This window comes from Quercus lobata, chromosome 3 (genome assembly GCF_001633185.2).
Source record: "Quercus lobata isolate SW786 chromosome 3, ValleyOak3.0 Primary Assembly, whole genome shotgun sequence".
Lineage (NCBI taxonomy): Eukaryota > Viridiplantae > Streptophyta > Magnoliopsida > Fagales > Fagaceae > Quercus > Quercus lobata.
In genome coordinates, this window is record NC_044906.1 from 64463525 (window position 1) to 64486976 (window position 23452).

General features: G+C 35.5%; 2 protein-coding genes across 2 annotated transcripts; both read left to right on the top strand.

Moving 5' to 3' along the window:
• The first annotated feature begins 5370 nt into the window (after positions 1-5370).
• LOC115982158 (PR5-like receptor kinase) lies at positions 5371-6156 on the top strand. The gene is made up of 2 exons (XM_031104683.1): positions 5371-5564; positions 5892-6156. Exons 1-2 carry the CDS (start codon positions 5371-5373, stop codon positions 6154-6156), a joined length of 459 nt encoding a protein of 152 aa, XP_030960543.1.
• A 10906-nt stretch (positions 6157-17062) lies between these two features.
• On the top strand, positions 17063-22911 carry LOC115981273 (PR5-like receptor kinase). Its single transcript, XM_031103432.1, has 7 exons — positions 17063-17168; positions 17363-17464; positions 17659-17760; positions 18297-18353; positions 18548-18649; positions 21409-21444; positions 21662-22911. The coding sequence occupies exons 1-7, from the start codon at positions 17063-17065 to the stop codon at positions 22750-22752; spliced, it is 1596 nt and encodes a 531-aa protein (XP_030959292.1). The 3' UTR covers positions 22753-22911.
• Positions 22912-23452: the final 541 nt, after the last annotated feature.

Consider the following 23452-nt stretch of genomic DNA (forward strand, 5'->3'; position numbering starts at 1 on the left):
CGTGCAGGATTACCATAGTTTCACTTGTCCAAAATATGGGCTTGGGTATTTAGTATTGGCAAACGAAGGCCTTAACCCTTGTACTGATAGTGTGCGTCTTCTGATTCCTTCAGATTCTATTACTGATGTTAAGAATTCATCGACAGTGGAACAAACCATCAAAGCAGGCTATGATGTGAAATGGAATGACAGTGAAGCCTGTAGTGCCTGCACTAGGTCTAATGGAGTTTGTGGTTTTGACCGCACTACCAATGGACCCACTTGCTACAGCCCAAATCAATCTTATGGATCCAAAACATGTCGTTCCTCACCACCAGCACCTCCTCGGGTCTTGCCAGTGCCTCCCCCGGCTGTCCAGCTCCCACAATCACAATTAGAGTAGGCGACTGCACCACCCACCTTCTACGAATGCAACTACACCACCACCTTCTACGAATGCAACTGCACCACCACCTTCTAAGAATGCACCACCACCTTCTAAGAATACAATTGCACCATCACCACCTTCTACGAATGCAACTGCACCACCACCTTCGATCTACGAATCCAACTGCACCACCACCTACTCAGGTCTTGCCAATGCCTCCCTCGGCTATCCAGCCCCCACAATCACAATCAGAGAATGCGTCAACACTAGGTATGATTATAAATTTTCTAGCCCCAGTACCTCAATTCAGGAGTATTTGACAAGTAGTGGGGGAGAAAATTTAGGGACATAATAAAATCATTGCTTTGTATTGAACATGTTGAATTTAATTACTAGTTTTGTGGTTCTAATTTGCTTCACATGTTCAAATGTGTCATATCCTTGATGATTGACCATTATGGTCATCAACTTGACTGTCCTTGATGCACTTCCTGCTATTATGATAGTGCCTCCCCCGGCTACCCAGCCCCCACAATCACAATTAGAGAATCCGTCTACACCAAGTACGGTTATAAATTTTCTTGCCCCATTATCTCAATTTTGGAGTATTTGACACGTAGTTGGGAGAAAATTTAGGGACATAATAAAATCACTGTTTTGTGTTGAACATGTTGAATTTAATTACTAGTTCTCAGGTTCTAATTTGCTTCACATGTTTCGAATGTGTCATGTCCTTGATGATAGACCATTACAGTCATCAACTTGATTGTTCTTGATGCACTTCTTGCTACTATGACATGCTACAGTTCTTGCTTGTGCACCATTTTTGTTTATGGTCAAGCTATCCGTGCTTTTCATAATATTCATATTCTTATGATATGCTTGATCAATATTGTTACTTTTACTATTTACACCAGTTGCATTTAAGGTCCGTTTGGATAGAACTTATTTTGTTGAAACTGAAAATTGAAAACTGAAAATACTGTAGCAAAATAATTTTTAAATGTGTGAATAGTATCGTGGAACCATTTTTTAATGAAAAAGTTGCTAAAAAGTGAAGTTTGTGGGACCCATGAATAGTGCACAGGTGCACTGTTCATTGTTGAAAAGTCAAAACATGTGGCTGAAAAAGAAAAAGAAAAAAAAAAAAAAGGAAAGAAACGCAAATGTGGATCCGCAGATACTTAAGGTCCATTTGGATAGAACTTATTTTGCTGAAACTGAAAACTGAAAATACTGTAGCAAAATAATTTTTAAATGTGTGAATAGTACCGTGGGACCCATTTTCAATGAAAAAGTCGCTGAAAAGTGAGATTTTTGGTTCCCGTGAACAGTGCACGAGACCCACTAATGTGCTGAAAACTTAAATATTACGGCTACTATTCATGAACAATGCATGAGCAGTAGTCGTAACAGTGTTATTTGCTTTGAAACGTGTGCCAAAAAAAAAAAAAAGTAAAACGCGCAAACGTGGACGCAAAAACATGTATCCAAACAGATACTTAATATTTTTGTTCATGTTCAGGGAAAGACGGGTAAATTGTTCAAGTCCCAGAATTATGTCTCTAGAATAGTTGTAAGTCTTGGTTGGTCTGTGGTTTCATAGACTTGTAGAGATACTCAAGTCAATATTAGGGTGTTTTGTCATGGAGTTGCTACAGGTGGGAGATTGTTAGAAAATCTAGAGTTTGACATATTCCATGACAAAAAGTTTGCAATGTTCGGTTATTTACTTAGTATTCATAAAGGGTGTCAAATGGGTTTAACAATGAGGCTCATTGTTCACTGTGAAAGATTGAAGAGCTTGCTCGATAGAAAACCAAATCTCATTCAAACAAAATTGAAAATTATACAAAATTTTTTGTAGTCCCTTACTTGACACTCGCTTGAACAAAAACTTTATAAAATGTTACAAACTTACTTTCCAGGCAGATTATGTGGCCATCGTAACCCTATTCCCTTCCCATATAAAAGGACAACTTTAACCCTACTTTATGAAAGGAAAACAACTATCAAACAGTTAAGAGAAAATATGATTGTCTTCCCAACCTCTCCATTGAATATCCTTGAGAGATCCTTAACCAAAATACCTTGATCACCCACCTATGTCTGTGTAGGAATTTTCTCTAAAAACACTTATATGTCCTTTGGGTGAATCTACAAGCGACGATCGTTTGTGAAGAGGATTAAATAGAAGGAAAAATGTAGGAGTATGCAATTACATATACTAGCGAGAGCAGGGAGCTCAAGTACAATAGCCTATAAACATGCATGTACTGTGACAGCCTTTTATAGTAGTGGATTTTCTTTTTGAGTCTGCCCTCAAAAGTGTTGTCATTGTTAAAGGATGAAGCTCAAAGATAAAGCAGATAAAGAGCAAGAACTAGAGACAGAGCAAAGCTACAACTCGTAGTGTATATATATTGATAAAACTATAGGTCGTTTAGTATAAAGCTAGTATAATTAGTTAGTTTTTAGTGGACACGTGTTAGTCTTGCATTGGTGTATTTCTTAGTTAGTTTGTTTGTTAAGTTTCCCGCCACTATTCTTTCTATATATAAGAAACAGAGAACTTGATAAATTTATTCAAAATAGAAGCATTCACGTACAGTTTTCTCTCTCTCTCATGGTTCCCTTGGATTCCACCATTGTTGAAGATGTATGTGCTTGAATTCTAACATTCATCTTGGTAGGTATTTCTACAAGGGTTTTCACTTCATGAACCAATACTGGTCTCTCTATGCGGTTGTGTTAATCGTACTTTTTAACTATGTTTATGCATCATCAACTTGTGCTTTATTTGTGATTTGAATCTTGTGTTAATTAACTACTTTAACTAATAATTGAATAAGTTAATTAAGAATTGGTAGTTAAGCCGTCTGGGTCTAAAGCTGCAATTTCACAAGAGGACAGCTATTATGACCAAAGAATGGTTACACCAATGGCCTAGGGGACATTGACAAAGGAATATTGTCTTGAGGATAGCATATGCGAGACACCGTTCCTCTACCAATGTCCCCTAACCTATCAATGCAGTCATCATCTAGCCATTGTAGCCATCCTCCAACCATAGCAGCAATCCTTTGGCACAATAACCATCTTCCAGCCTTCATTTGTTGTCGACCGTCATCATTTGCTTCCGCAATATTTTTCTTGAGCATTCCACTCTACATAATGCCTAGTCCATTCTACATTTAATCCCATCCTTCATGGTCGCACTTTAGTTATCATTTTCATATTCCAAACTCAAGGTGATTTTAAGTTTTCACTTTGAGGTAGAGGAGGATGTTATATATATCAATACAAGGGGGGGATATTGGAGATATCAATGTTCTTTGTAGTGTAAGCAAAGTAATATTAAGCCTACTTGTCGAGTAAGTAAAATAATCCAATGTTAGTCTATGGCTATTTTAGGTTTAGTCTCTCTATATATACCTTTTATGAGCTTACTATAACACACAAGTTTAAAATAGTATAAATATAGCTATTTAAGGGCTTTTCACTATGGATATAGACTATTAGACCAAACTATGTTAATTTTTTATGTGTTATTTGTTGGGAAATTGCCTCAAATTCCAATTGTGATTTGGAAAGTCAATTAGGTTTCCTAATTAAAGAAGGATAAATTAATTTGGGTTTCCTTGTTGTAGAAGGAAAGACTATTCCTTGGTATGAGGGAATAGATTCATTGTTAAAGAGGTAACGTATTTCTAATCCAAGAGGGAATAGATTCATTGTTAAAGAGGTAATGTATTCTTAGTCCAAGAGGGAATAGCAAAAGAGTCTTATAAATAGACAATATTACAAAGAATTTGATTGTTTTGGTCCAAGGGTCCTCATGGGGAGAGGGAAAATAGAGCGTGAAACCAAGAGAGAGAAAAGAGATTTTCGCTTAGGAGGAACGCAAGAGGAAGGAGAGAGTAAGGTACTGTCGCCTTTGAGAAGACACTGCCGCCTTTGAGAAGACACAAAGAGAGTATGTGCAAGAGTAAAGAAAGAGGAAGCTGCACAAGAAAGAAAAAGAAGAGAGAGCAGCCAAGAGGGAGCTGCTTAGAGAAAAAGAAGACAGCCAAAAGAGGGTTGCACGTGGAGAAGAAAATAAAAAGGAGAGAGCAAAGTGTTGCCGCATTTGAAAGAGATAATTGGTGTGTGTGTGAAAGCAAAGAAAAATAAGAGAGATTTTTCTTTAGCTATGAGACATATACAAGAATTATCGTAATTGATTTGATAATAATGAAATTATTTGGAGTTTGTCCCGTGGTTTTTTCCTTTCAAGAGAAAAGGTTTTCCATATAAATATTTGTATTCTTGTGTGTAATTGCTATTTTGGATTGCTAATATTTGTGATAATTAATATTATTTGGGACCCAACATTATTTTACCCTCTCTCTTAACCCCCCACATAAATTTTAATACTAACATTCACTTCATAAAAAGAAGTCTAACTTTTCTTATGTTCCTGATGCAGGTTCAAAGCGCAATTGGACTGTTAAAGTTGCTATAGGTACTTTGAACGTTTGTCAAAAAGTATTTCTTACTAAGTTCTGCTATCTGGCCCTTGTATAAAATGGGAAGTAAATATCTCTGATCTGTAGGATGAACATATACTTATTAATACTGGTATACATGTTTTCTTTTCCTTTTTCCATTTTCCTTTTTCCTTTTTTCTTTTTTCACTTTTTTTCGCAGTTAACCTGATAAATATTAGTATTATTAGTGAAACACAATTCTTAAACCATTCTTTGCATACAGGCATTTCCACAGTTGTGGCTAGGATTATATTAATCTCAATTGTGGCTTTCTACAAATTCAAGAGAGAATGCTTATCATGCGGGCAATGGTCTTATGGAAGAAAAACCAGAAATGAGCAAAAAGTCGAGGCATTTATAAGGAATTAAGAATCTCTTGCCCCAAAGCGATATAGTTATTCGTTGGTGAAGAAAGTTACAAACTCATTCAAAAATAAAATAGGCCAAGGAAGATATGGTGTTGTGTATAAGGGAATGCTACCTGATGGTCGTCTAGTGGCAGTGAAAGTACTTTGTGAGTCCAAGGGTAATGGAGAAGAATTCATTAATGAGATTGCTAGCATTAGTAGAACTTCCCACGTTAATGTAGTCGCTCTTCTGGGTTTCTGTTATGAGAAGAAAAAAAGAGCATTGATTTATGAATATATGTCCAACGGATCATTGGATAAGTTCATATATACTCAAGGATTGTCAAGTGAAAACGGTTCACTGAAATGGAAAACACGCAATGAAATTGTAATAGGCATTGCTCGAGGATTAGAATACTTACATCGTGGCTGTAACACAAAGATTCTGCATTTTGACATAAAACCTCACAACATTCTCTTAGATGATAATTTATGTCCCAAAATCTCTGATTTCGGCCTTGCGAAACTGTGTGAAAGGAAAGATAGTGTTGTATCAATAATAAATGCAAGAGGGACTACTGGATATATTGCTCCTAAAGTGCATTATAGAAACATTGTCAGAGTATCTCACAAGTCTGATGTGTATAGCTATGGAATGATGGTTCTTGAAATAGTAGTAGGAAGAAAGAATATCGATGCTGGAGTGTCTCACATCAGTGAAATATATTTTCCACATTATATTTATAAGCATCATGAAGGAGGTAAGGATTTAAGATTGGATGGGATTACAAATGAAGAGGAAGAAGAAATTGCAAGGAAAATGATTTTAATAAGTTTGTGGTGCATTCAGACCATTCCATCAAACCGACCATCAATGACTAAGGTAGTAGAAATGCTAGAAGGTAGCCTTTAGTCCTTGCCAATGCCACCCAATCCCTCCTTGTCTTCTCCTACTAGATCACCTTAACATCCCACTACAAAACGATCATCACAATTATTGCAATATAGTCTGAGCAGCTGTTATCTACCAAAGTTGAATTAATTGAAACTCCAGAATTCACAATGGAAAGATTTGATTTGAATTTGGTATGGCGCAAATGTGCAATTCATTGTGCATGATGTTAGATATTAGCTCTCTTGGTAACATTAAAAAATTTATTTTTAAAGCTAATATGTAGCTTTGTGAAAACTCCTTTTTCTGTTTTTAATACGTGTTAGGCTAATGTTAGTTCTTGGTAGATTGCAGCTTAATGTTTGGGATTTGTAATATTGTTGTAATCTGGTTGGTTGAATAAAAGTTGCTTCATCACCATTAAAAATTTACTGTAGAAATAGCACTATTTTGTTTGGCCATACAACAAAATCATACTACAGAGCTATTGCTTCCCAGACTTTTCAAATCTAAAACACCTTGCTTCACAACATTTATAATTTGTTGAACAAGTTATTGAGATGAGAACATAGATTTTACACCTCATTCTTACCAATTTCGAACTCTTATTGCAAAGCTTTAAACGATAATGTTTCAGTTACATCCGAATATTTATAGCAAAGATTTCAAAAGTTTCAAGCAAGAAAGCCTAAAAGTATGTATAATAACCATGCCCTGCCTAAAAAGCTGTTGATACCAATTTGATCAAATTGTTTTTGCCCTTAATTAGTTGCTCCAGTCATGGAAGAATAAATTTTGTTACGACTTTGACAATTCGTCTATACAAGATTTTATTTTATGGGGTAATGTAAAGCCTAATTGAATTAAAAGTCATGTGATTTTAAAGGTCTAATTATGTGTCCAAATGTTAAAACAATTTTTAATTTAAATTTTTATTATAAAAGTTTTAGTTAATTTTATATTTATGGTCAAAATTGTAATTTTACAATCCCCTATAAATTAAAGGTATTTTAGTAATTTAGTTAATTCTAGAATTTTGTAAAGGATGTGAACGGCATTTGGAGTGAGAAATGCTAGATGTTTTGAGGGATATGAATGGTCTTTGCTAGAGATTAAGAGTTTGTTTGGTAAGCCCATTTGAAGACTCTTTTGTGTGATTTAAATGTTAAAAACAATGGACCCCACTTTGGTTATATCACTTTAAAACCTCACTTTTGATTATTATATATAACATTTTTCACATCAATGAAGTAACAAGTTATTGATTTTCATATTGTAGACAAGCCAACAATGGAAGGGTGTAGCTTTTGATAAAGTGTACCTATTTAGAGTATTTGGCTTCAGTCTGAGGGCAAGTATGCTTTGGATGAAATTTTCCAAGTTGATGTCTTCCTTCAACATTCAATACTTGCTTACACAGGGCCGGTTGAAGCTATAGGCCACTTAGGCAATGGCCTAAGGCCCCCACTGATAAAGAGGTCCCCAAATAGTAATAATATATTATATAATATTATATAATATTCCATCAAAAAATTGTATAGTTTGAAAAAAAATTGTCTTAATCTTGAATATTTTCTCACACAGGAAACTTATTTCGATATTGATGGCTTAGATTTATTTTCAAAACTAAAAGTTTTAAAAGAAGTTTTACAAATAAATGAAAACTCTCCAATTAATGTACTAAATTATATAAAGAGGCTAGAATCTTTTCCAAATGAATGTATTGTTTTCAGAATACTACTAGCTATACCTGTTACAGTTGCTTCCGTATAAATAAGTTTTTCAAAATTAAAATTAATAAAATCCTATTTAAGATCAACTATGTCACAAGAAAGATTAAGTGGATTAGCCATATTACCAATTGAAATGAAAATGTTAGCGGAACTTGAATGCAAAAATTTAATTAGTAATTTTGCCTCTCAAAAAGCCAAAAAAAAAAAAAATTAATTGAAAAAAATATATGAATTTATAATAAAATATAATAAAATGCCCCATTTAAAGATTTCGCCTAGGGCCCCCAAATTCATTGAGCCAGCCCTGTGCTTACATGAAAATGAAGAAAATAATACATAAATTCTTAAATCGCCATCCCCATGTTTGTCAAGTTTTGCAGGAATCACTTCTCAAGGGGGCAATTGGGATGAGTTAGGAACTGAGATTTTCAGTTCAAATTTAAGATTTGAATTCTTTAATTAAAGTTTTGGCAATGTGGTGGATGGCAAAAAGGAAAGTGGTGATTCCATGTTGTGGATCTTTTTGTATTGTTGCATATTCAGTATAAATGATTTATTACCAGCATATATTCCTTTACGTGCTGTCCATGACAAAAATAATGAGAATTAGTTCACATCACCTCCTCTGAACTAAGCACAAGGCACAACTTCCTCAACTCTCTTTTTGTCAAAATGTGTTTCAACCAAACAATTGGGATTGATGCTTTCTAATTCTGAGTCTACAAAATGTAATTAAGTGGAAATCAATTTTATCTATGAGGGTTTTTTTTTTTGGTTGAATCTAGGAAACTCTAAAACAAGCTCTTTCAAGAATTTTGCTGACATATATATATATATATATATTTATATGCATATTGGGAAAGACTTCTGCAATAGCAGAAATTTCATTAGAAATGAAAACAACAAATTGAAGAAATTAGATTAAAAAAAAGTTACAAAAATCAAACCTCTCAAACATAGTTAAGAAAAGCATCATAGGATCTGTCACAGGCCTCATCAGCCAATTTCATAAAGAATTCTGAAGTATAAAAGGACTAATAATATTGAAGGAGATTGAAGAAGCCTCTCATCATCATCATCATCAGTATTATGAAGTGATCCTTTCTAGCTGCAGCTACAGCAAGGTGAGGCACATTTTTCAGCATTGTTCTATATTCACATTAGATGCGGTGTTACAACACTTGTTTTCCTCTTTCTATTAGGTTTCATTGCACACCTCCGCCAGTGATTAGAGCACGGCCTTCTGTAATCAACCAAAAATAACAAGCCTTGATATAAATGCCTTTAGCTTAAATATTTTTTAATCATTTAAATTTTAGACTGAATTTCCTTAGGAGTAGCTTTGTAGACTTCCGTGTATTTGAGGTTTCTCCTCATATCAAACACATAATGTGGAGACCAGAATTAGATATAACTCTAGAAGATTGCCTAATAAACTCTAGTTATACAACAACAACAACAACAAAAACACATAACATTCCTGCAGTTGTAGTTTATCGATTCAAACTTCGTGCCACAATGGCAATAAGAGTTGAACATTTTGATTGATTTGTCTTGCTATATGGCATATACATGCAGAATGCACAAATAGTAGTGCTAGACGCAATGGAAACATTAACTCTCCATCGTAATTTATTACATAAAATTTTTAAATCACATGTTCAGAATTTTTTCATAGAAATATAAGGGGTAGTAAGAAACTTAGTAGGCTCTGAAGCAGTTACCTTGCAAACTTCCTTATTGAATGCTCCAGTACCTTTTATGCCCATTGCAGTGGATCATTCTCCAAAGCTCTAACCTTAATGAGAAGCTTTCTAACATGTTCCAGTGCTTGTGCCCACTAAAGACTTACCATTATTCACCTTATCTGTTTTGCAACCACCAGTTGCATCAGATTGGTTGTGTCCCAAGTTCAACAATTAGAAACTTTTTTGATACACCACGCTGAACCAAAGATTTGCTTTGGAGCCTCTGCACACAATTGAGAATCACAGAAATTAGAGCACCACTATCAGATAAACTTCTTAGACTATATAAAGTATATTTAATATCATGAAGCAGAGACCAAACCCAGATTTTACCAAAATGAAAGACATACAGACATTGTGTATATTAATAACAGTAAAAAAGAATGGAAGAAGAATTTATAAATTTGCCATCAGGAAAAAGAAATAGAGAGAAAAAAAAGGGAAAACAAACCAAATAAATAATTAACTAATTTGTGTGGCCTTCAAGCACCTTTAGTCATCCAAGTTCAAACAAATCAAAGCTAATCATTCATTTTTAAATTTACAATTCCAATTCAACAGCTAATAATTTTATGGTTAGATTTGACCCAACTGCACAATAGATCTATAAAGCAGATTGCTTATCCACGATCTTAATCACAAATCACAGAATGAGATATTCCTTTGATGAGATTGCAGAAAATTATTAGGGGAAAGAAGCATCAAAAGTTTATTGAATCAAATATTCTAAAAATTAATAAATAAAACATTTATGCAAATAAGTTGCAGAACAAAAGGCCATCCTTATCATATTATTTGCTTCTGTTCCATCCACTCTCTCATTAAAGCCACTAAGTAATACATCATCGCCTCGCAGACACTACAAAACTTTGCAACTCTCAAGGCCAATGATCTCTGCAGAGTTATGGTAACCGTGCATGAATGAAAACCTTAAAATGTGCACCTCTAAGCAAGTTCCTGCCTTGTAAGTTCATCAATATAGGAGCATGTCAAGCATGGTTTTCTAAACATAAATCAAGATGCTTGTCTTTCTTGAAGTTTCTTAAATGATAAAGGTTCCTCCATGCCCGTAACTTCAAGAAATGTCATGATGACTCCCAAGATGAACAAGTAGAACAGAATAAGTTGAGTATATGACACAAAAATTCCTTTACTTTTCTTCTCCATGCTAACAATAGCATCAACCCATATCAACAGTTGAATCTGTAGGAAGCTTTAAGCTAACTGGCTAGCCAGTTGGACAGCAATAATTCATGACAGATTTTTCAACTACCTTCCTTTATCTTCTTACAAGTTACAACCTTTGAGCAAACCATCTGAATCTTTCTCACTTTGTATGCAAGTGTTCCCTTTGACCAGAAGAAAACCACTTCCAAGTTCCAACGATCCATGATTTTGAAATGTCACATCTATTATTTAAGAAGTTATATTCTGAACACAAATTATGCATCTTGTCCAAATTTGTCTTGGTCCAACCACATTACAAGTATTTAGATTTAAGAATTCATTAATATTATCTATAGCAGAGAAGTTGTCAACTGTACAAAGATAAGTTAGTCTAATACTAAAAGTAAATGAAGTTTCCCAACACCATTATCCTCTAATGTAGCATGTATGGTTCTTGAATTACCTTCAGCTTGCAAACCTGAGTAACCCCATTCTCAATGCCTAATGGGAACTTCTCAAACTTTCTTAGCAGCTTTCAAAATTTTTGGCTCCATTCTGGAATAAATATACTCTAGTCTCCTGCATAAATTTAATCTCTGCACACGAAAGCTAACCTATCACTTGTGTCCCCAGGTTACATGGAGTAGCAGTCCAACACCAACCCAAGATGACACGTAACATCAAACACTAAACCACTTCTGAAATTTCAATTTGTTGGAATGAAGGATAACTGTTGGGGAGATAAACACCTTGGGGAGCTTCCTTGAGTAATTAATATAACATATAGAGACACACTTTAACCCAAAAGGCCTAAGCCCAATGGGTATGTGCTCAATTATGTTATATTAACCACTCATTCTTCTCATCTTTATTCAATGTGGGACTTCACTCACACGTGTAACCCAACAATCTCCCCCTCACGTGTGAGTCTCTGCCTCTCTGTGGGATTCAAGACCTCTCTATGGGCCATGAACAAGTCCTACTTACTCCCCCTTACCTAATGGGCTTTTCACTTCATCAATGCATCATCCATGAGTCTCTCGTACGCCATCCATGGGAACCACGTGTCAACCCCGCACGCACATCCATGGGAACCCCGCACGTCCATATCCATGGGAACCTTGCATCACACCATTATTTAGCACCATTAGCAATATTCATTTGTTGGGCTCTTTTTTTTCTTCTTCTCCAGGATCTTTATGTGTGGGCTATTTAGGCTTTCTCTGTCCCCGCTGGATAGGGACCATGAACACCTCACCACCTTCGCCGCACACCACCATGGGCTCTGATACCACTTATTGGGGAGATAAACACCTTGGGGAGCTTCCTTGAGTAATTAATATAACATATAGAGACACACTTTAACCCAAAAGGCCTAAGCCCAATGGGTATGTGCTCAATTATGTTATATTAACCACTCATTCTTCTTATATTTATTCAATGTGGGACTTCACTCACACGTGTAACCCAACAATCTCCTCCTCACGTGTGAGTCTCTGCCTCTCTGTGGGCTTCAAGACCTCTCTATGGGTCATGAACAAGTCCTACTTACTCCCCCTTGCCTAATGGGCTTTTCACTTCATCAATGCATCATCCATGAGTCTCTCGTACGCCATCCATGGGAACCACGTGTCAACCCCGCACGCACATCCATGGGAACCCCGCACGTCCATGTCCATGGGAACCTTGCATCACACCATTATTTAGCACCATTAGCAATATTCATTTATTGGGCTCTTTTTTTGTTTTTTTTCTTCTCCAGGATCTTTATGTGTGGGCCATGTAGGCTTTCTCTGTCCCCGCTGGATAGGGACCATGAACACCTCACCACCTTCGCCGCACACCACCATGGGCTCTGATACCACTTGTCGGGGAGATAAACACCTTGGGGAGCTTCCTTGAGTAATTAATATAACATATAAAGACACACTTTAACCCAAAAGGCCTAAGCCCAATGGGTATGTGCTCAATTATGTTATATTAACCACTCATTCTTCTCATCTTTATTCAATGTGGGACTTCACTCACACGTGTAACCCAACAATAACAACCATCAAAATGAGAAAACTTACTCTTGCTTCTAAAATTTGGCTTGAACTAAATCTTTACTCTTAGTCTTAGGGGTTGTTTTTTTTTTTGGGGGGGGGGGGCAATAAAAATTAAAAGAGTTAGAGAACTAACCATGGTTATCTTACTTCCATAGTGAGAATCAATGTTAAGAGTTCTCAAGCTCAATGGTTTGAGATCAATAAGGTGGATAAAGCCATAACCTAACATGTTCATCAAAGCAACAATGGTCTTAGATGATAAAAGGCAATAAGTCTTAAGTTAAAATTAATATTGTGTTTGTCAAGAGTCAACAATCGTGTAACTAAATTGGCACATTATGTTATTTTTAACGGATAATTTCATATTTAAAATTTCCATTTCCCTATTATAGCTATCAAATTATCAAAAACATTAACATAGTCTTTCTTGTGAAAGTTGAAATTCAAGACTTATCTCTCATATAAAAATCATAAGAAACACATAATAGGACTGCACTTTGGATCATGTGAATTTGCCCAAAATTTTAGTGGCATTGAGTCCAACCAATCTCAACCCATGAAAACGAAGCAACAAAGGGTCCCTATAGGCTCGCACTAGTTCCATTGAAAATGGCCTATACAAAATGGTGAAAAAAGCATTGAGATGGGCCTTAACAGGACTTAATCACAGAATAAGAAAATTGAGAATACTATTCAAGCTACTATCTTCTAGCCTAGGCTTGTCTAGATATTATTTCACTCTTTTTTAAAATATAATTGTAGCATGTTAAATTATTAGCTATTAATAATTAACCTATAAAAGCTTGCAAACTCGTGTGACAATAAACGTGATTAGTATCACATCAACACCATAATAAATATATAAATAAATTGTATTTTTTTGATAAATTATATATTTTTTAATGTTTTAAAAGATAACACGTCAATTTATAAGAACTATACAATAGAATTTGTATAACTATCATAGAGCTTGAAACTTTGGCTATATTGAAGGCTTTACAGTTTGATGTTGATCTGAGTTTGGAAGATGTCACCCCAGAGGGAGTTTTAGAGATTGCAATGAACACTTTGAATGCAGATTCGCAGTCTTTGGAAACCTTTGGTTTACTTAGTCGTGATGTTAAATGTTTTGCAAGTTTATTTCATTGTATTTGGTTTTTACATGTTCGTAGAGAAGGATTGTTGTATTCTCACATTAAGAGAAACGACAATGGAGTTACTCATAGTCTGGCAAAAAATGCATTTTGCATACCAGATTTTCAAGTATGGTTGGAAGATATCCCATCTCATATTGGTTCGATTTTACAATTGGATGTAGTTGAATTTTATTAATAAAATCCATCAGTTTCTTTCTCAAAAAAAAAAAAAAAAAAAACTAAACGTTGAGACAATGCCCACTTTTGAAGAAATTATTGTATACTTTCGGAATACTATAAATGCGTACTCCCTTTTCTCACATGAATGGTGGATCTCACTATTTAAATTCATGGTGGGACTCATCATTCATATGAGAGAAGAGATTATGCATTTATGATACTCCGGGAGTACCTAATAATTTTTCTCATTTTGTATTGCATAATAATTGAAAGAGAAAAAGAGTCTAGTCCAACTCAATGTTGAGACAATGTTCTCTCTTGGAGTACAAAATTAATTAAAAGAGAAAAAGAAAAGTCCATGAAGGGATTTATTATGAGACAGGTATTATAATATGACCGCTAGCTACATGTTTTGTCACTTTTCCAACAATTTTGTTGAAGTTGAAAGTGGAAATGAAAGTGAAGGAGTACAAATGAATTTATTGGGGGCAAAGGCAAAGGCAAAGACAAGCCAAGACAAATTTTATGTGACATTTTTACATTCTTTTGTTTGATTTTTCAACAGAGAATAACACAGTGAATTAGCTAAAAAGTAGAGAAGCAGCACGGAGTAGTATTGAATTCAAATATATAATTCCATAATAATGAATTGAGGTATTTCTTCTTCCTTCCTTTTTTTTTTTTTTTTTTTTTTTTTTGGTAAACTTAAATTGAGATTGCCACTTCACTTCACGTCACAATTAAGTCTTTCCACCAATTTTGGCGTAATTGCGAGTAAAAGACGCGTCCAATAATTACAAGTTAAAACTTACAACAAGCTTTGTGTAATTGTGCGTAACAGGCGGTGTGTAAATTGTAGTGATAGATATTGCTCTTAATTTTATGCATGACCAAGTGCGTAACTGGCGCATTAAGTCATCTTTGAGTCATCGCCCATGTCTTTGTGCCAGAGCTTCCCGCCAATATCCTTTGTCACTCATTCCCATTTCACACTAATTAAAGAAGCAAATTCAAAGTCATCTATCAAATAATAACACTTTCTCCGGCCAACAATTACAGCACCACCAGAATGAACTCCCAACTGTTTTCTCGGTCTACTTTTCTTGTTTCTTTATTTTTCACAACCTTGATTTTCATGGAGTTTCCTGCGACGACTTTATGCGCCTCTGATTGGTACTCAAATTGTAGTACCAATATGTTCAGCTGTGGAGATATCACAAACGTGGGTTATCCATTCTGGGGAGCTGCTCGACCTGAAGCTTGTGGCAATCCTCAGTTAAAGCTCACCTGTGAGAAAAATGACACCACCATAGAGATTTTAGACGTCTGGTACCGAGTTTTGGAAATGAATACCAGAACCAAAACACTCACTATTGCGAGAGAAGACTATGTAAATGGAATTTGTTCACCCAACTTCGTGAATAGCAGCATACTTGAATCTAAAGTTCTCGACAACACCACTTTGTTGCAAAACCTTACCTTAGTCTATGGTTGTCGAGAAGATGAACTTCCCGGGAAGGATTACCAAAGGTTCACTTGTCCAAAATATGGGCTTGGGTATTTAGTATTGGCGGACGAAGGCCTTAACCCGTGTACTGATAGTGTGCGTCTTCTGATTCCATCAGATTCTATTACTGATGTTAACAATTTATCGCAAGTGGAACAAACCATCAAAGCAGGCTATGATGTGAAATGGAATGACAGTGAAGCCTGTAGTGCCTGCACTAGGTCTAATGGAGTTTGTGGTTTTAACCGCACTTCCAATGGACCTACTTGCTACTGCCCAAATCAATCTTATGGATCCAAAACATGTCGTTCCTCTCCACCACCACCTCCTCGGGTCTTGCCAATGCCTTCCCTGGCTGCCCAGGCCCCACTAATAACAAAATCAGAGAATGCGTCTACGAATGCAACTTCAACAGGTACGGTTATAAATTTTCTAGCCTCACTACCTCAATTCAGAGTATTTGACAAGTAGTTGGGGAGAAAATTTAAGGACATAATAAAATCATTGCTTTGTGTTGAACATGTTGAGTTTAGTTACTAGTTTTGTGGTTAATTTGTCATATCCTTGATGATAATTGACCGTTATGATCATCAACTTGACTGTTCTTGATACACTTCCTTTTACTATGACAGTGCCTATCTTGGCTGCCCAGCCCTCAAAATCACCATCAGAGAATCCGTCTACACCAGGTACGGTTATAAATTTTCTGGCCCCACTACCTTAATTCAGGAGTATTTGACTAGTAGTTGGGGAGAAAATTTAAGGACATAATAAAATCATTGCTTTGTGTTGAACAAGTTGAGTTTAGTTACTAGTTTTGTGGTTAATGTGTCATATCCTTGATGATAATTGACCGTTATGGTCATCAACTTGACTGTTCTTGATGCACTTCCTTCTACTATGACAGTGCTTATCTCGGCTGACCAGCCCTCACAATCACCATCAGAGAATCCGTCTCCACCAGGTACGGTTATAAATTTTCTAGCCCCACTACCTCAATTCAGGAGTATTTGACTAGTAGTTGGGGAGAAAATTTAAGGACATAATAAAATCATTGCTTTGTGTTGAACATGTTGAGTTTAGTTACTAGTTTTGTGGTTAATGTGTCATATCCTTGATGATAATTGACCGTTATGGTCATCAACTTGACTGTTCTTGATGCACTTCCTTCTACTATGACAGTGCTTATCTCGGCTGACCAGCCCTCACAATCACCATCAGAGAATCCGTCTCCACCAGGTACGGTTATAAATTTTCTAGCCCCACTACCTCAATTCAGGAGTATTTGACTAGTAGTTGGGGAGAAAATTTAAGGACATAATAAAATCATTGCTTTGTGTTGAACATGTTGAGTTTAGTTACTAGTTTTGTGGTTAATGTGTCATATCCTTAATGTTAATTGACCGTTATGGTCATCAACTTGACTGTTCTTGATGCACTTCCTTCTACTATGACAGTGCTTATCTCGGCTGACCAGCCCTCACAATCACCATCAGAGAATCTGTCTCCACCAGGTACGGTTATAAATTTTCTAGCCCCACTACCTCAATTCAGGAGTATTTGACTAGTAGTTGGGGAGAAAATTTAAGGACATAATAAAATCATTGCTTTGTGTTGAACATTTTGAGTTTAGTTACTAGTTTTGTGGTTCTAATTTGCATCACATGTTCGAATATTTCATATCCTTGATGATAATTGACCATTATAGTCATCAACTTGACTGTTCTTGATGCACTTCCTTCTACTATGACAGTGCCTTCCTCGATTGCCCAGCCTTCACAATCACCATCAGAGAATCCGTCTCCACCAGGTACGGTTATAAATTTTCTAGCCCCACTACCTCAATTCAGGAGTATTTGACTAGTAGTTGGTGAGAAAATTTAAGGACATAATAAAATCATTGCTTTGTGTTGAACATTTTGAGTTTAGTTACTAGTTCTGTGGTTCTAATTTGCATCACATGTTCGAATGTGTCATATCCTTGATGATAATTGACCATTATAGTCATCAACTTGACTGTTCTTGATGCACTTCCTTCTACTATGACAGTGCCTTCCTCGATTGCCCAGCCCTCACAATCACCATCAGAGAATCTGTCTCCACCAGGTATGGTTATAAATTTTCTTAACCCCACTACCTCAATTCAGGAGTATTTGACTAGTAGTTGGGGAGAAAATTTAAGGACATAATAAAATTATTGCTTTGTGTTGAACATTTTGAGTTTAGTTACTAGTTCTGTGGTTCTAATTTGCTTCACATGTTCAAATGTGTCATATCCTTGATGATAATTGACCATTATAGTCATCAACTTGACTGTACTTGATGCACTTTCTTCTACTATGACAGTGCCTTCCCCGGTTGCCCAGCCCCCACAATCACCATCAGAGAATCCGTCTCCACTAGGTACGGTTATAAATTTTCTGGCCCCACTACCTCAATTCAAGAGTATTTCACTAGAAGTTGGGGAGAAAATTTAAGGACATAATAAAATCATTGCTTTGTGTTGAACATTTTGAGTTTAGTTACTAGTTCTATGGTTCTAATTTGCTTCACATGTTCGAATGGGTCATATCCTTGATGATAATTGACCATTATAGTCATAAACTTTACTGTTCTTGATGCACTTCCTTCTACTATGACAGTGCCTTCCCCGGTTGCCCAACCCCCACAATCACCATCAGAGAATCCGTCTCCACCAGGTATGGTTATAAATTTTCTAGCCCTACTACCTCAATTCAGGAGTATTTCACTAGAAGTTGGGGAGATAATTTAAGGACATAATAAAATCATTGCTTTGTGTTGAACATTTTGATTTTAATTACTAGTTCTATGGTTCTAATTTGCTTCACATATTCGAATGTGTCATATCCTTGATGATAATTGACCATTATAGTCATCAACTTGATTGTTCTTGATGCACTTCCTTCTACTATGACAGTGCCTTCCTTGGTTGCCCAGCCCCCACAATCACCATCAGAGAATCCGTCTCCACCAGGTACAGTTATAAATTTTCTAGCCCCATTACCTCAATTCAGGAGTATTTCACTAAAATTTGGGGAGAAAATTTAAGGACATAATAAAATCATTGCTTTGTGTTGAACATGTTGAGTTTAGACTATTCTTGATGCACTTCCTGCTACTATGACATGCTACGGTTCTTACTTGTACACCCTTTTTGTTTATGGTCAAGCTATTCATGCTTTTCATGATATTCATATTCTTATGATATGCTTGATCAATATTGTTACTTTTACTATCCATACCAGTTGCATTTAATATATTTGTTCATGTTCAGGAAAGATAGGTAAATTGTTCCAGTCCTAGAATTATGTCTCTAGAATAGGTGTAAGTCTTGGTTGGTCTGTGATTTCATAGACTTACAGAGATACTTAAGTCAATATTAGGGTGTTTTTTCATAGAGTTACTATAGGTGGGAGATTGTTAGGAAATCTAGAGTTTGACATATCCATGACAAAAAGTTTGCAATGTTCCGTTATTTTCTTAGTATTCATAATGTTGAGTTAGCGGAAGTTCTGACACTAGATTATTGAACAAAATACTGAGCAAAGAGTTTTTATTAAAAACTTAACTCTTTGAATTACAACACTTAAGACTTATGGAAAGCCAAATATGGCTCCATGTATGACACAATTACAAGACTCACTAACACCACACGGCAAAGCTACTCCAGCACACTTAGTTTTTACAAGACACACACCAACTCTCTAGACACCTATGTACTAACACTACACAATAGCTCTTACTTATTTCTCCACTTCACACTACTCACTTGGCCTATGACACACTTCACTTGTCTCTCACTAATCTCACACACTCTACTTCACATACTACCACATCTATTTATACTAGGTGTATGTTGGTTAGGAAACTAACTTGAAGCTTCTAGCATCTTCCTTTTTATTGGCATTAAATGAATGTCATTCTCCAACCTTCTAAACTATTCTATAAACATATGGCTAAAATTCACTAGTGTAAGGAAGTTTCTAGAGAAAATATAAGAACTATCTTGGAGAGAATTCCGGAAAGAGAGCAAGAGAGAAATTTCCGGAATTAGAGAGAAATTTCTAGAAAGAGAGAGATTGTGTGAGAAGTTCTAGAAGTTTCTAGAGAATTCCAGAGAGAAGCAAATTGAGTGAAACTCTAGAAATTTCTAAAGACAAGAGAGTTAGTGTTGATTTCTAACACATAAAGGGTGTCAAATGGGTTTAACAATGAGGCTCATTGTTCACTGTGAAAGATTGAAGAGCTTGCTCGATAGAAAACCAAATCTCATTCAAACAAAATTGAAAATTATACAAAATTTTTTTGTAGTCCCTCGCTTGACACTCGCTTGAGCGAAAACTTATTAAAATGTTACAAACTTATTTTGCACAACTTTAACCCTACTTTCTGAAAGGAGAACAGCTATCAAACAGTTAAGAGAAAATATGATTGTCTTCCCAATCTCTCCATTGAATATCCTTGAGAGATCCTTAACCAAAATACCTTGATCACCCACCTATGTTTGTGTAGGAATTTTCTCTGAAAACACATAGGTGTCCTTAGTTGTGCAAACTAACAAGAATCTCTTGGAGTGCCTATTGGGTTAATCTACAAGCGGCGATCGTTTGCGAAGTGGATTACATAGAAGGAAAAATGTAGGAGTATGCAGTTACTAGCAATAGCAGGGAGCTCAAGTATAATAGCCTATAAACATGCATGTACTGCGACAGCCTTTTATGGTAGTGGATTTTCTTTTTGAGTCTGCCCTCAAAAGTGTTCTCATTGTTAAAGGATGAAGCTCGAAGATAAAGCATATAGAGAGCAAGAACCAGAGACAGAGCAAAACTACAAGTCGTAGTGTATATGTATTGATAAAACTACAGGTCGTTTAGTATAAAGATAGTATAATTAGTTAGTTTTTAGTGGACATGTGTTAGCCCTGTATTGGTGTATTTCTTACTTACTTAGTTTGTTAAGTCTTCCCGCCACTATTCTTTCTGTATATAAGAAACAAAGAACTTGATAAATTTATTCAATATAGAATCATTCACATACAGTTTTCTCTCTCTCATGGTTCCCTTAGATTCCACCATTGTTGAAGATGTATGTGCTTGAATTCTAACATTCATCTTGGTAGGTATTTCTACAAGGGTTTTCACTTCTTGAACCAATATTGCTCTCTCTATGCAGTTGTGTTAATTGTACTTTTTAACTATGTTTATGCATCTTCAACTTGTGCTTTATTTGTGATTTGAGTCTTGTGTTAATTAACTACTTTAACTACTTGTGCCTAGTCCATTCTACATTTAATCCTGTCCTTCGTGGTCGCACTTTAGTTCTCATTTTCATATTCCAAACTCAAGGCGATTTTAAATTTTCACTTTGAGGTAGAGGAGGATGTTAGATATATCAATACAAGGGGAGGATATTGGAGATATCAATGTTCTTTGTAGTGCTAATATTAAGCCTACTTGTTGAGTAAGTAAAATAATCCAATGCTAGTCTATGGGTGTTTTAGATTTAGTCTCTTTATATATACCTTTTATGAGCTTACTGTTAGCACACAAGTTTAAAATAGTATAAATATAGCCACTTAAGGGCTTTTCACTATGGATATAAACGACTAGACCAAACTACATTAGTTTTTTACGTGTTATTTTACATTCTCTCTTAACTCCAACATAAATTTTAATACTAACATTCACTTCATAAAAAGAAGTCTAACTTAATTTTCTTATGTTCCTGATGCAGGTTCAAAGCGCAATTTGACTATTAAAGTTGCTATAGGTATTTTGAACGTTTGTCAAAAAGTATTTCTTACTAAGTTCTGCTATTTGGCCCTTATATAAAATAGGAAGTAATTACCTCTGATCTGAAGGATGAACATATACTTATTAACACTAATATACATGTTTTCTTTTTCTTTTCTTTTCTTTTTTACTTCTTTTCGTGGTTGCCCTGATAATTATTGTTATTAGTGACTTAAACCATTCTTTGCATACAGGCATTTCCACAGTTGTGGTTGGGATTATATTAATCTCAATTGTGGCTTTCTACAAATTTAAGAGAGAATGCTTATCATGCGGGCAATGGTTTTATGGAAGAAAGACCAGAAATGAGCAAAATGTCGAGGCTTTTATAAGGAATTATGGATCTTTTGCCCCAAAGCGATATAGTTATTCGTTTTTGAAGAAAGTGACAAACTCATTCAAAAATAAAATAGGCCAAGGAGGATATGGTGTTGTGTACAAGGGAGTGCTACCTGATGGTCATCTAGTGGCAGTGAAAGTACTAAGTGAGTCCAAGGGTAATGGAGAAGAATTCATTAATGAGATTGCCAGCATTAGTAGAACTTCCCACGTTAATGTAGTCACTCTTCTGGGTTTCTGTTATGAGAAGAAAAAAAGAGCATTGATTTATGAATATATGTCCAACGGATCATTGGATAAGTTCATATATACTCGACGATTGTCAAGTGAAAACGGTCCACTGAAATGGAAAACACGCAATGAAATTGTAATAGGCATTGCTCGAGGATTAGAATACTTACATCGTGGCTGTAACACAAGGATTCTGCATTTTGACATAAAACCTCACAACATTCTCTTAGATGATAATTTATGTCCCAAAATCTCTGATTTCGGCCTTGCTAAACTGTGTGAAAGGAAAGATAGTGTTGTATCAACAATGAATGCTAGAGGGACTGCTGGATATATTGCTCCTGAAGTGCATTGTAGAAACATTGGCAGAGTATCTCACAAGTCTGATGTGTATAGCTATGGAATGATGGTTCTTGAAATAGTAGCAGGAAGAAAGAATATCGATGTTGAAATGTCTCACACCAGTGAAATATATTTTCCACATTATGTTTATGAGCATCTTGAAGGAGGTAAGGATTTAAGATTGGATGGGATTACAAATGAAGAGGAAGAAGAAATTGCAAGGAAGATGATTTTAATAAGTTTGTGGTGCATTCAGACCATTCCATCAAACCGACCACCAATGACTAAGGTAGTAGAAATGCTAGAAGGTAGCCTTCAGTCCTTGCCAATGCCACCCAATCCCTCCTTGTCTTCTCCTACTAGATCACCTTAACATCCCACTACAAAACGATCATCACAATTATTGCAATATAGTCTGAGCAGCTGTTATCTACCAAAGTTGAATTAATTGAAATTCCAGAATTCACAATGGAGAGATTTGATCTGAATCTGGTATGGCGCAAATGTGCAATTTATTGTGCATGATGTTAGATATTAGCTCTCTTGGTGTAGAAACATTAAAAAATTTATTTTTAAAGCTAATATGTAGCTTTCTGAAAACTCCTTTTTCTGTTTTTAATACGTGTTAGGCTGATGTTAGTTCTTGGTAGATTACAGCTTAATGTTTGGGATTTGTAATATTGTTGTAATCTGGTCTGTTGAATAAAAGTTGCTTCATCCCAAAAAAATGTACTGTAGAAATAGCACTAATTTGTTTCGCCATACAACAAAATGCTACTACAAAGCTATTACTTCTCAGACTTTTCAAATCTAAAACACCTTGCGTCACAACATTTATAATTTGTTGAACAAGTTATTGAGATGAGAACATAGATTTTACACTCCATTCTTACCAATTTCGGACTCTTATTGCAAAGCTCTAAATGATAATGTTTTAGTTACATCTGAATATTTATAGCAAAGATTTCAAAATTTTCAAGTAACAAAGCCTAAAGTATGTATAATAACCATGCCCTGCCTAAAAAGCTATTGATACCAATTTGATCAAATTGTTTTTGCCCTCAGTTAGTTGC

What these genes read in the sequence shown, in the direction of transcription:
- LOC115982158 (XM_031104683.1), top strand. Translation starts at nt 5,371, where the DNA reads ATGCTACCTGATGGTCGTCTAGTGGCAGTGAAAGTACTTTGTGAGTCC. An exon ending in TCCAACGGATCATTGGATAA is followed by an intron (nt 5,565 to 5,891) that starts GTTCATATATAC and finishes TGATGTGTATAG; the next exon opens with CTATGGAATGATGGTTCTTG.
- LOC115981273 (XM_031103432.1), top strand. Translation starts at nt 17,063, where the DNA reads ATGGTCATCAACTTGACTGTTCTTGATGCACTTCCTTCTACTATGACA. An exon ending in AGAGAATCCGTCTCCACCAG is followed by an intron (nt 18,354 to 18,547) that starts GTATGGTTATAA and finishes TGACCATTATAG; the next exon opens with TCATCAACTTGATTGTTCTT. An exon ending in AGAGAATCCGTCTCCACCAG is followed by an intron (nt 18,650 to 21,408) that starts GTACAGTTATAA and finishes TTCCTGATGCAG; the next exon opens with GTTCAAAGCGCAATTTGACT.